Raw genomic sequence first — 13,971 nt, 5'->3', positions numbered from 1 at the left:
ACTTAGTGGATATATATTTAATTATCACTAAAGGAATTAGAATAATTTTATGGAAGAGCTTTTAGAGCAACATGGTCAATCTGTTTGTAATTTTTTTATTTTCAAAGTGATGTATGTACACCGCCATCTCTGTCAGTGACAGCAAAGCCATACCATGTGTTAATTCTGCAGTTCTCAAGGGGTTTGCACACAAATATTTAGGGGATCCCAGTGAGTCCATCGTAATCCTGACAGACTGTATGCAGAAGCTGAAACTGAAATTAATAATAGATATAGTAAATTTTGGAGCGAAGATTTAATAAATTAACTCAACAATATTTATAGCCAATGATAGTTAATATTTAGGTGATTACTACATGCTATGTGATTAATAAAGACTACCTCTTTTAACAACATGAGATAGGAAATATTATTACCTCCTTTTTGTTCATGGAGAGATTTTAGACTAGGGGAGGCAAAATAATTTTCCAATTTTACAGAGTAAGAAATAATGGAACTGCCATTCGAAACCACCTAATGGACTGTAAAGTCTCTAAGCAACACAGCCTCCCCTGTACAAGTCCCATGCTTTGTACTACGATCACTGCTGCCCCTTCCCTGGTCCTGTTAATCTGTTTACCATCCACCCAATGTAATTCACTTAGAGTCAGAATTGGCCACTCTCAGGAGTAGGAAGTATTTAAAAGGTTTCTTGGCCTGAGTTAAGAGTTGCTTCATTTTTGAGGTTTGCTTGTCCTTGATGCTGTCTTGGCTGCTTACCTAGTGCCTGGTACTCTCATTTGCCTTGTTTTCTGGTACCTATATGTATATTCCCTTCCCTTTTGCTTGTCTTGTGCCTGACGCTGTTCCCAAAGCTTCTTCACCACGGATGACTTCTCCTGTCTTAATTGAGTTTTATGGGCACAACCTGAGCTCTGTTTACCCTTTTTTAGTCCAGTTTGTTCTTGGCTTTCTTACTTCTGAAAATTCTAATTTGTCTCCATTTTCACTGATGGCTATATTCTGTTGTGTCAGTAAGCTAGGGTTCCTCCCAAATATTTGGTCAATCCCGGGCTTCTGCATATCTTTTTGTTCTTCTCGAATTTATTTTCTGCCCTATTTTCACGCTGTACCTAATACATCCTGAGACTTTTATACTTAATGTCTATTTTTCAGAAAAGCACCTGGCTCTGGAATAAATGATAACTATCACTGTAGAGAAAAGTAACTAGTCCTTTACACCTAAGATAGGCAAACAATGAGCTGCTTTATAAATTATTTTCTAAATACACTTATTTTGCCTATTATTTTTATAAGCCAAATTCCCATAGGTGGATTAAGAGAAATCTAAACACAGCCACACTACTTCTTTTTAAAAACATGTTACTCAATTGTGGGTTTAACTTAATTTTATCTTATTTAGGTTCAGTAAACAAACAATAGGGCTTCTGAAATTGCCATGTTTTTTCAAAAAGTGCAAGTTCAAATGTATGGGTTATTATCATCATCATACACTTACACACATATGCAAATACACACACTAGATTGTTGTGGAAGTGTTTTAATATTGATTCAATCATTCACAGATATCTAGCAGCCTTGAATAATGCACAAAGTACTATGTTAGTTGCTATAAAAGATAAAATATGGTTGCAAACATGAACTCTCTAGGGAAAATCAAACAGTCTAATAAAAGGCAGGATGTAGCCATTGCCATGAGTGATACAGAGTGAGTTCAGAGGGAAGAAATCATGTCTTCTGAGAGGATGAGAGATGGCATTGAGGAAGGACCTTTTGAAGTGGATTAAAGAGTTGTCAATATTTCAATAGCCAGAGATCAACAGCCAACATTGCATTTGAAAGGGATGGCAGTAACACCGTGGTACTGATATGAAAATGGTCAATCCTTGTTTGGAGAAGAGTGAAGAGTTCAGATTGTCCAGAGAATAAGATTTCTGTAGGGGAATAATGGGAGATGAGGCTGCAAAGTTAGAGGATGTCTTTTAGCCCAGGCTAATAAAGCGCTAAGGCTGCTCGGGAGACAACTGTACATGCGAGTCCCAGAATTCCCAATGAGAAGGAAAGAAGTGATCTCCGCACCCATTTTTATTAGCCTGCTAAACAACTTGACTTTGAGCAGTTGTAAGAACCTATAGAAAAGGGGAAACTCATAAAATGACAAAGAATTATTACCAGGATCAATCTAGTGTTCAATCCTACCTCTACACATCAATTCCATGTGACACATAGCAAAATTAACTATCTTGTCTCAGTTTCTTCATCTGTAAAATTGGAGTAATGATAGTCTTACCCCATGGGGATATTGTGAAGATTAAATGAGAAAATTAATGGAAAGCACTTAACAACAGTCCTTGGTTTTGTAAGTGATAGTTGAATTTCTAAGCAATATTTAACTTTGAGATTATGAAGGAGCCCTCTCTTGGCTCCTCTTAGAATCCTACATGAGCAGAAGCACCTGGGTTGCTCAGTTTGTTAAGAGACCACCTCTTGATTTTGGCTCAGGTCATGATCTTGGGGTTGTGAAATCGAGCCCCACACTCAGCCTGAGTCTTCTTGTCCCTCTCCCTCTGCTCCTCCCCTGACCCCCACTCCCACACATGCTCTGTCTCTCTTTCTCTCTCAAATAAATTAATTAAATAAAAAAAAAAGAATCCTACATGAACAGATTTCATGAATTACCTCCAATAGCATCCTATATATTTCTCTTTGTATACTATCTCATAAATTATTACCTGTAAGTTCTAGGGGATAGACATATTGGCAGCCTCATCTATTTGGGCTTGCTGGCAGCTTTCTCCTATATTCCCTTCCTGTGTTTTCCAAGTTGTGCCAATGACACATTTCTGATTCTTCCTCATGGCTTCTGTTTACTTAAATTATGTGGATAACTATAGCCTTTGATCTATAATTTTATAATTTCTGAAACAGATTTTAACTCTAAGATATTAAGCTCTTATTCTTTATCAGAAACTATATTCTGTTACTTAATTTTATTATTGATTCTCAAATTCCTTTAACTCAAAAATGTATAAAAAAAGTGAAAGGTATTGAGAAGCAAGAATGTGATCTAGAACAAGGATATAATTTAGGATTAAATACTGTTAGCTGGTTATACAGTGATCGACTAAAGAATGAGTTCAGTTTAAATTAAGTTCTTAAAAATTTTGACCAAAAGGAGTTAAGTTTTGGAAAGCATAAAAAGTGTTTCATTACAAGGCAAATTTATTTATAAGAAAGTTCAAAGATTTGAGCAGTATGACAAACTAAAATTGAAAGCAAATTTCTAAAATGAAAGATTCTCTTATTTAAAGTAATCTTGATTTAAATTCCCACTCTTAAATTCCATACCCTTCATCATTTATCACTTTAAGGAAGTAGTTGAACTTCTTTGTGCCTCTATTCATTTATAAAGCAAAAAAGAAATATCTGCTATTTCAGTGGCAGCCAGGGATACTTAAAGGGTAAACTTACAATATTATGTGAACAATACCTTGATTCAGATTCAATCTGTTGACGGTTTAACAATGAAGTTTACACTTAATGTGCCTATGCACTATCCCAATGACCTTTTTTTGTTTGTTTGCTTTAAATATCTTCCAGCACCTCCAGTTTTCCTACAAGAACCTGCTGATGTGTCTGTGGAAATTGGCTCAAATGTGACATTACCTTGCTATGTCCAGGGTTATCCAGAACCAAAGATTAAATGGCAGAGATCAGACAACATGCCGATCTTCTCAAGACCCTTTTCAGTGAGTTCCATCAGCCAACTAAGAACAGGAGCTCTCTTTATTTCAAGTAGGTTAAAGGAAATATATTTTATACAAGTATGTACATATATATTATACATTCATGTTCTATACATAGGGATTAATCTGTTTAAAATAGTGAATTGATCTTGCCAACACATTTTGTTGCATTTCCCTTTAAAAGAGTATTGAATTCTTATATTTTGGCATTGTCATAAATAAGTTATATTTTATTCAAATGTATGTCATATCATAAAGGCTTATGAAGCAATGTGACTTCTTCATATCTCACCGTTCCTTATTGCAAATAGAGTCACCTGGGCCTCTAGGTGGATAAGTGATCACATTTCATTGAGTCTTGTACCAACTGCTGTATAGAAAGGTAAAATATTACTAGTAGTTAGTCAAGTTTAATGAATTTTTTTGGACCAACAACACATAACCATGTGCATAGGGACTCTATACCCTATGCAAACTCCTTGATTAAAAGTAATATCTACCTGGAGCAAAGATTAGAAAAAAAGCCAAACACCCCAGCATCCAAAAATTTTGCCTGTAAGCTATAAAGTATTCAGATATTTGTAAACACTTTGTACTTTTTAAAATAATGTTTAGAATGTTTGAGTAGTGGCTCAAAGGATAGTAGGATAAAATCATTTAGCCGAGTAACTGGTTTTTAAAGAGTAATTGCATCTTTTGGGTTATTTTGTAGCAAGTCTCCAATAAGTGATTTCCATGTTTATTAAATATTAAATGTCCATTAGCCACTTAAACTTCCAAATACAAATTAAACTAATTGTAAGTGCTTAAGTATTCAGCTCTGGGCCAGTCTCTGTGGTGAAGACAGAAGTCATACGTGGGGTCCCTCACTCAGGCATTTTACAACCCATCCTCTGAGGGAATGGCCACAAAAGTACCTACTGGGTCAGATTGTGCAGGGCCTGAAATGTGCAGGTAAAGAAATGCTTTTGATGAGGTAGAAAATAACCCTCCAAAGGGCGCCTGGGTGGCACAGCAGTTGAGCGTCTGCCTTCAGCTCAGGGCGTGATCCCGGCGTTCTGGGATCGAGCCCCACATCAGGCTCCTCCACTGTGAGCCTGCTTCTTCCTCTCCCACTCCCCCTGCTTGTGTTCCCTCTCTCGCTGGCTGTCTCTATCTCTGTCGAATAAATAAATAAAATCTTAAAAAAAAAAAAAGAAAAAGAAAAGAACCCTCCAAGCTTCACTGTGGGAAAAGACAAATGAAAGTATTTCAGAACAACCTCTCTGCAAGATGGGAGAGGTGAGACGGAAAATAGGGAGGCTCACAGAGTAATGCAGGTGGGGTGATAGGAGTGATGAGAAAAGCCCAACAGGAAACAAATTGAACTTGAAACAAATCAGTTAGAGAAGATGTAAAAAGGGAAGAATAAAAGAGGGTGATGTATTGACAAGTGGTTGCTCGAGTGTCTGAATTAAACTATGTAGAAGGAAAGTAATGATTAGAAACAGTTCTCCGTTGTTTTATGTATGTCTACACAAATTAGTCCAAGAGTTGATAATATGAAAAATTGGATAGAAACAGTGTGTGCTTTATTAACGAGATGATTTGCTGAATTTTCCTTTGCAAGTGAATGTTTGCTGTTGTTGAGAGTGGACACTGCCTGAGTTTACCAGGTGCAGTCCTGTAGTTATATGCAAAAGGTTCACAGAGGAGTAGAAGCTTTGTTACTGCTCTTTATCTGAGAGATGCTTCTGTTTAAAATGGAAAGCTACCTTTTTCTGTCAAATCTTATCAGTATATTACACTGTGCTTATTTAGTTAAGATATTTGCAAAGATTACAGTCATTTACCTATTTAAAATCTTCTGTTGCCTCCCCTGTTGCTCCCAAGACAAACCACACTCTTTACAAGGACCCAAACTATATCTTTAGCTTGTCTCCTGACTGTATTTGCACAACCTTTAACCTAGTAGTCTTCATCCTGATCCTCCTTAATTAAAAATATTTTGTAATATCCTTTTTACTATCCTGAAACAAAGTCTATGTGTTTGATCTACCTACATAGTAAAAACTATTTTAATACCTAAAATGTAATACAAAGGAAAATAAAATGATTTTTATTGAAGCAATGGGTATTTCAATAGGTAAATACCCTGGCAATGTCTACATCATGTACATTCATGTGTATGTACATCACCATGGATTTGACAGTTCAAATGTAGACTGATAAATATAATTATCATATATTTATAAACAAAGTTATCAAATCTATGAATTTCCAGTGGGATCTTCAAAAGTCTTATTGGACTTGGGATAATTGTTCATGAATCTTCCCCCTGCATGGCCTCCCCAGTTTTTGCCCACTAAGTGCCAGTATACTCCCCCAGTCATTGGGCCAACTAAAAAAAAAAAAATTCCTCTTGCAAACCTTCAAAATGCCCCCAGGGTGGTGCTGCAGCATACATTGGTGGTAGAACTTTCCATTCTTTGAACAGACCTTGATTTTTCAAGTTATGCTTTTGTCTTTGCAGCCCATTGGTCTTGGACTGCCCTTTCCCTATTCTACCTGCTATTTAAGGTACAGCTTAAATATCCTACCTCCTCTGCGATTCCTCCCCTAACATGCCATCAGTCTCTTATGTCTCTGTGTTCCCACAGCTCATTGTTTGAAATGTGTATTAGAGCATTTATCACACTGTGGTATGATTGTTGGTTTTATGTATGTCTCTTCCCCTAGAATGGGAACTACCAGAAGACAGTACCCACACATTTTCCACCCACAAATCTCAGCACTGTACCTGGCACATACTTATGCTTCATAGATGGTGTTGAATGAGTAAATGATCTCTTCTTTTTAGATTTATGGGCAAATGATAAAGGAACCTATATTTGTGAAGCTGAAAACCAGTTTGGAAAGATCCAGTCCCAGACAACAATAACAGTGACAGGACTTGGTAAGATCAATTAGGTGCTTAGATATGCTCTTCCAAGTCATCAGACTTCTTTTACTAGATCATCTCTTGCCTTTGCCACTTTTAACAACAACAACAACAACAAAACAGGTAAATATTTGACTACTAAATGAGACTTCCACCCCCCACCCTATTTCATATTTCATGGGATATTAGAACTGGAAATAACCTTACAGATCATCTGCTCTAAGTTCCTTATCTTCCATTTGAAGAAATAAAGGTCAACTTGAATAAACTAATTTAAGTCTAAATATAAATACATACATACACACATTAGAGTCATGACATTCTTTTCTGGTACCCTTTTTTACACTTGCCATTTTAAGTCCACATGAAATTATTTTTGGATGCAATATGAAGTAAGGAGACAATATCATTTATTTCCAAGTGGTAGGACATTTGTTTCAATATCTTTTATTGAATATTCTCTTCCCACTGATTAAAATACCCATTTTGTCACATGCTAAATTTAAATTCCTGTCTATTCCTTGGAATTATATTTATGCACTAGTACTACATTATCTGAATTATTATGGCATTTAATGTGATTTTTCGATCTGTCAGTGCCTGTTTCTCATTAATATATACTTACAAAATTTTCTTTCTATATTTCCCTTTATTCATCTACATATATTTAAATTTTTCAAATAGAATATCTAGTGATTTTGCTTTGATTTGTGTTAAATTTATTAATTAATTCCTAGAAAAGAACATCTTTCAATCTAAGAGAATCCACCTCATTTTATTTGCTTGAGCTGTTATGACAGCTCCTAATTGATCTTATACCTTCTGGTTTTTCCCTTCTCCAATAAGTCTTAGTCATAGTTTTCAGATTAATATTTCCCGGGAGAATGGTTCTGATGATCCCACTTTTTAAATTTATAAGTGCTCTTAGTCTCTTCCCGTTTGTCCATTACATACATTGCACATTTTGTGGATTGATATTTCTGGCCTTCCATGCCATAGACAAATTCTTTTTTACTTTCTCTACTTCCATACTATTATTTGCCCTCTTGCTATCCCCTCTGCTTAGAAGGGTCTTTTATTTCTGTCTTCCAATTCAATCCCATTTACATTTAAAAATCTTGTTCTTGAAAATTTGGTTTTTTCAAGAGCATAATTAATAGTCATCTTGGCCTATAAGGATGTTTGTCTTCCTTTTGGCTAAGATAGAGTTGATAATACCCGTTTCTTTCTGACTTAGTTGCTCCACTCATTGGAATTAGCCCTTCAGTGACCAGTGTCATTGAAGGACAGCAGCTTACTTTGCCTTGTGCTCTGTTGGCTGGAAATCCCATTCCCGAACGTCGGTGGATTAAGAATTCAGCCATGGTAAGAACATTTTAAATCCATGCATTCACATTTCTAATTTTCTTGCATAAGAGGCAATTTATTCCAACCATTGAAATTTCAATTTAATAAATGTACAAAAATACATTCAATTTAACAAATATACAAAAATATAAAAGAAAAACTTTTTTTCACTATTAACATGTTTATGCAGTTTACATAATTTCAGAATTAATAAGATGGAGAAATAGCCAATGGTGTGATTTTTATAGTTTTGCATTATTCCATGCAACTAATAAACTCTTCAGAATATGTAAAAACTGAAGCAAATTGAAAATTATTTTTATAGCATTTAAATATTTTTATATCCTCTTTGTAGGATGTAATAAATATTAATATTTTCATAAAATTCTTCCATTTATTAATCTTTATTATTTATTTCAAACATTATATCTTTTATCATGAACTATTTGAAAATGTGGATCTATTTTGTGTCATTGTTTTTCAATGTATAACTTCAGATTATGAAAGGATGTGAAAAAATTTTCACAGTTCTATGGAATTTTTTGCAAACATGCTCTCTGGCAATAAATTTTCATCTAGTTAAGAACATTTTTCCTTCCATTTTCCAGGGTAGTTAGACTCGCTCTCTTTTTGAAGTGCCAATTAGAAGTGAATTGACTCCATGGAATAAGATGTAAAATTGTTCATATTTGGGTAAAATTACTAGACCTCACTTAGTAATTAAATGCCCTTATAACAAAGGATGCTACTGTTTGAGCACTAAGGTATCCTGTGATTGAACAAAATGCATAAATGGCACAGTTAGAGTGATCATTTTTTTTTTAAGATTTTAATTATTTATGTGACAGAGAAAGACAGCAAGAGAGGGAACACAAGCAAGGGGAGTGGAAGAGGGAGAAGCAGGCCTCCCGCCAAGCAGGGAGCCTGATGCAGGGCTCAATCCCAGGACCCTGGGATCATGACCTGAGCCGAAGGCAGACGCTTAACAGCTGAGCCACCCAGGTGGCCCTAGAGTGATCATTTTTAACAGAAAATGTTGCCAGCCTTCTCTGATAACAGTTCTTATGTCATATATTTCCTCTAATATTTGGATCTTTCACTGAAAAGGGTGAGTGTTGAGATGAATCACATTCTCTCAACTTGAATGACTGCCTGTTGCAAAAATAAAAATATCAACTAGCTTGCAAGTGGTAGTCTTCTTGAAAAATAAGTAGTTGTCTTCTTGAAAAATAACAGATTAGTAAAAAGTAAAAATGGCTAGTGGAATTTGGGTCCTGAGTGATAACAAAAATCACAGAGACATGAAATTTCATGTCAAGTGATGTCTCTATGTCGTTCCTTTTTCCAGCATGTGCATAACTCCAACAGATGTTAGTAGGTATAATTTTTGGTAGTATATCAAGATGACACATAATTGATTCTACTCTTGGTAACATTTTATGCTCATCATTTTTCCCTTAAGGGTGTTAAAATATTCTGTTATAAGACATTTAATAACCTAGTTGGAAAAAAAACAAATCTGGTTTTGACTTTGGGAACATTACCTTTTAAATTAAATATGACTTTTTTTTCTTCAAGTTGGTCCAAAATCCTTACATCACTGTACGCAGTGATGGGAGTCTCCATATTGAAAGAGTTCGCCTTCAGGATGGAGGCAAATATACTTGTGTGGCCAGTAATGTTGCTGGAACCGTTAACAAAACTACCACTGTGGACGTGCATGGTAAGAGACACACCCTTGTAATTCTTTCCAAACCATGTTCAAAGCTAGGTTTATGTCTCTAAATCAAATAACTCTGTCTTCTAGCTGTAAGAAGTAGATTTTTTTTCCTAATTGTTATTCTTAACAAAAAGCCTTATTTCTTGAACACTATTTACATTGTTAAGGCTGTTTCCAGAATTCCCTTTCCTACATACACAAAAAGGCTTTATTGGGAGTCACTAGCTGAGTCTGGCCAAGGGCTTTTGTAAGTGGTTTCTTAATTGATAAAAGTGAACTCAGTTCTCAAAGAGTTATGTTTAAAAATACATTTTAATTTCAGGCAAGCTGAACTTATTATTCCATCCAAATTGCCTTTTCTTTTTGGATTGTGCAACAAGCATGTCCTTACTAATAACCCCTTTGTCTGTTAGCTAGAAATGACCTAAACTTTTCTAAAGGCCACCTCATGTGCTCCAAACAATCTTTTTGCATGTTAGATAACTTAAAAGGTCACAAATAAGAAAATCCAAAAGCTATCTTTTTCCTTTCGTGACTAATAGTCATGAACTTTTTACATCTCAATAAATGACAACTTCATAGTTTAAGAAATTGTCGTAAGTTTTTTTTTTGTATGTTTTCTTTAAAGACTTTGCGACATTGCTTTAAGTGTGGTATTAAAAAACAGTTCTGTGTACAGAGATGAAAGTAACACAGAACATTTGTTTTTAGTAAATTCATCCTTTTTTTAGGACATGAGCTGGAGAATCCGGTAATTTCCACATTTTGCTTGGTCTATTGAAATTGTCAGTGGATGCAGACCGTCTTCTTTTTTTCATGTCTGTGTCTCATTGTAAATAGCTTTTTCTGCCTCTCTCAGTCTTACACCAGCCCCCACCAACATCGCATGAGATATTCTTGAAGAAATACTATTTTAAAGAAATATTAAAGTAACACTAAATTATGGTCTAAAAGAGTAAATGCATAATGCCAGATTGAACAGAATTGTGTTTAACTATTTTTGGAAAAAATCAGCCCATGGATTTCCTGGAGGGTGCTTATGGACTGGCTTCAGAATCTGGTATAAAAATATAGTCATGTCACCTCCATAGAATATTGTGTTGAGAAGGATCCTGAGGCAAATTTTTACTTGAGTGAAAGAGTGATATGATTAGCTGGGATGTCTGCCACATCAGAGGAGTGAGGATGAACCAGTGATGTGGTTTATCATGATGCACTAAATGTTGACATTTAAAAGCTAAAAAGATCATTTCACATCGTTTCATCCATCTTAATCTAAAATGAGTAACTGGGGGCGCCTGGGTGGCACAGCGGTTAAGCGTCTGCCTTCGGCTCAGGGCGTGATCCCGGCGTTGTGGGATCGAGCCCCACATCAGGCTCCTCCGCTATGAGCCTGCTTCTTCCTCTCCCACTCCCCCTGCTTGGGTTCCCTCTCTCACTGGCTGTCTCTATCTCTGTCGAATAAATAAATAAAATCTTTAAAAAAAAATAAAATAAAATGAGTAACTGATCTAGTTACTAAGGTTAAAAAAAATCAACCTATACACTTGACAGGAACGAAACCGAGCAACCATTTTCACTGACAGATAGTTTTTGAGTTGGATGTGACGCAGCATTGCAGGTTTCCTGTACCTCCATATGCATGCTAATTAACACTGCCATTCCTTCATTACTCTGCCTTGTCACTTTTAAGAAGACTCATTAAAAACTCTCAGTGACCAGTTCTTAAAAGGATGAATTAATGCATGCAAATACAAATGTAAATTAACATGGCAAAACACTCACTGGTCATCTTGATTTATGTAGGTGAACAATCTGGAAAGAAACAGTTCTTTCTCAGACAGATGTCATCAAATTTGAAAATGCCTAAATTTGCCACTTTCCCTAATAGCTGTCAAACTCAATATGCATTCAAGAAAATGGCTTATTCCATGTAGCCGCAAAATTACAGTAGAGTTGAGAGTTGACTCTTCCATGATGATTCTGGAAATTAGAGAGTAGCCTGACGTAGAGAGTCAATGCAATTGACTGGGATTTTTTTGCCAATATTTTTTTTTAAAGAAGAAATTATCTAAAGAATAAGCACAGCCTTGGGAAAATACCAGTGTGTAGCGAAGCTAAGCCTTCCAGAGAAGTTTATGCACGAAGGTCTCTGTTATCTCTTGTTCTGGCAAACTTCTCCTCCAGGTAGCTGTGATAATTCTTGAGAAATTTAACTCAAAGGCAAGACACAGTGAGTGCATGAGCACTAGGGAGCAGTTCCAGTCTCATCTTCCCAGGGGAAGGAGAAGAATCGCCCGGTATATATCGGGCTTGTATTGTGTTCCTTGCACTATATTAAGAACTTTCATGTGTGGGAACTTCACTGATCAAATTCATTATTTTGAGAACATTGAGTATTGATACTTTTTCGTATGCTAGTTGCCTGTGATTAATTGAGATATACACAGAACGGAATCATTAACACACTTCCTTTTCCTTTTGCTTCTGCTCATATAATGTTAATTCTTCAGTTGCTTTCTAAAATCAAAAGGTATGTTATTCTTCTTAGTAAAAACTACTGACTTAGAATCCAGTATTTTAGTCTTTTAAACGTAAACGCCTAAGGCCTTGCAAGTTTTATTGTTGAATTTCTTTTAAGAAAACATATCCTTCTTTCTAGGTTAAATTTAGTAGCTTGTTAAGTAGTTCTTGTGAATACACAGATATTAAATGTGTAGTGATTAACATACCATTTCTCTGGCAGTGGGCTTACGTCAGCTCACTGCAGCTTAATGGGTAATGGACAATGATGAAAGGTATGGTTAAATGTGAAACTGTTAGGATGTAATTCTGCCTCAAGTTTCCAGGAAAACATGGATTTTATTTGGTCTTATTTTTGTTAAGAGAGTTAACTTGCTATGCATGATTTACTACTTGACTTTAAGTTTTTATTAAATTCTTCGGATGACAGTTACTGTATTTACTTTGTTACCCTCCCTTACAAGTTACCCTACATTTCTATCAGAAAATGTTGTCTTAGCTAGTTTTTACAAATATGCAGTCTATCCTAAAAACATACAACTTTAAACATATGAAGCTAAATGGAAGAACCAATGCTCTGATACTGAATATTGCTTCCTTTTTTCAGTTCTGCCAACCATTCAGCATGGGCAGCAGGTACTCAGCACAATTGAAGGCATTCCAGTAACACTACCATGCAAAGCAAGTGGAATTCCCAAGCCATCTGTCATCTGGTCCAAGGTAAATGACCTACCTCGTGCTGTTTGTTAATGTTAAGTGTTATCACAACCATGTTTGACTATTTTTCATCATACGTGGAACTTGTGACTGTACCGTAGAATTTTATGAAAAGGAAAACCCATGCAGTCATACCACGTGGAGGGGACCTTAAAATGTCCTTAGTGCCGTCACCTGCCTGATGCTGGAGTAACATTAACAACACAACAGTGGACACTAACATAGCCCCTAAGTGCATCAGGAACTTTTCTAAACACTTTGCATGTTTGTAGCAGATCCTTTTTTACCCTTGCCACGTCCCCGCAGCCCTGTGATTTCAGCGCAGCTCCGGGGGACAGCTCCGTGCACTCTGCCAGAGTCACACTTCATGTGTGTGCCTCTCTGGTTTTTGGACTTAGGGCTTTCTTCAGAGTCCCACAAGGCCACCCAGCCTGCTTCTTGGGTAGCCGGGAAGTGTAGGAACATGAATGCCAGTGGGGGGCAGGTGTCCTATGTAAATGACCTACTTCTCATCCATCAGAAGAATACTTCTTTCTGAGTTGCTTCTACATAGTTTCTCAAAGGATCCCCAGCACATGGAAGCTTATCAACCCAGCCACAGAGGAAGCAAAAGCACTGAAATCCTTTTTAACTTTCCTTCCTTCTGTGCCTCACTGTCCCACCCACCTGCTTAAGCCTCTGGGGATCACTTTTCAACTAAACTGCTTGCCCCCAAATCTTTGTCTCAGACCTGTTCTTTTAGGAGGCCAAAATAAGACATATTTGAACTCATTTATTCCCCTCTGTGTCCCTCTCATGAAGTTGTCTGGCTTTTACTTGTATTCTTGCAGTGAGGAAAAACCCATTTCCTAAGGAAGTCCTTCTCATCTTTGAACAGTCATGAAGATAGCAGATATTTTCTGTAAATTAACTTAAGTCTGGCAGCTATAAGTAATATAAAATGATGGCATAATAACAAAATATGGCTTTTGTATAATTAGTACTACAACCAAAGTGTT

General features: G+C 36.2%; 1 protein-coding gene across 1 annotated transcript in view; it reads left to right on the top strand.

The window, feature by feature from the left end:
- Positions 1–13,971, top strand: part of HMCN1 (hemicentin 1) — a 469,289-nt gene that overhangs the window by 237,178 nt on the left and 218,140 nt on the right. The window contains exons 16-20 of the mRNA XM_008696988.2: positions 3,601–3,795; positions 6,586–6,681; positions 7,904–8,031; positions 9,592–9,736; positions 12,864–12,976. Coding sequence (XP_008695210.2) covers positions 3,601–3,795; positions 6,586–6,681; positions 7,904–8,031; positions 9,592–9,736; positions 12,864–12,976 — 677 coding nt within the window. The remainder of the gene's footprint in view (positions 1–3,600; positions 3,796–6,585; positions 6,682–7,903; positions 8,032–9,591; positions 9,737–12,863; positions 12,977–13,971) is intronic.

Source organism: Ursus maritimus, unplaced genomic scaffold (genome assembly GCF_017311325.1).
Source record: "Ursus maritimus isolate PB19 unplaced genomic scaffold, ASM1731132v1 scaffold_2, whole genome shotgun sequence".
NCBI lineage: Eukaryota > Metazoa > Chordata > Mammalia > Carnivora > Ursidae > Ursus > Ursus maritimus.
Note: the sequence above shows the minus strand (reverse complement) of the source record. Positions and strands in the feature narration are given on the sequence as shown.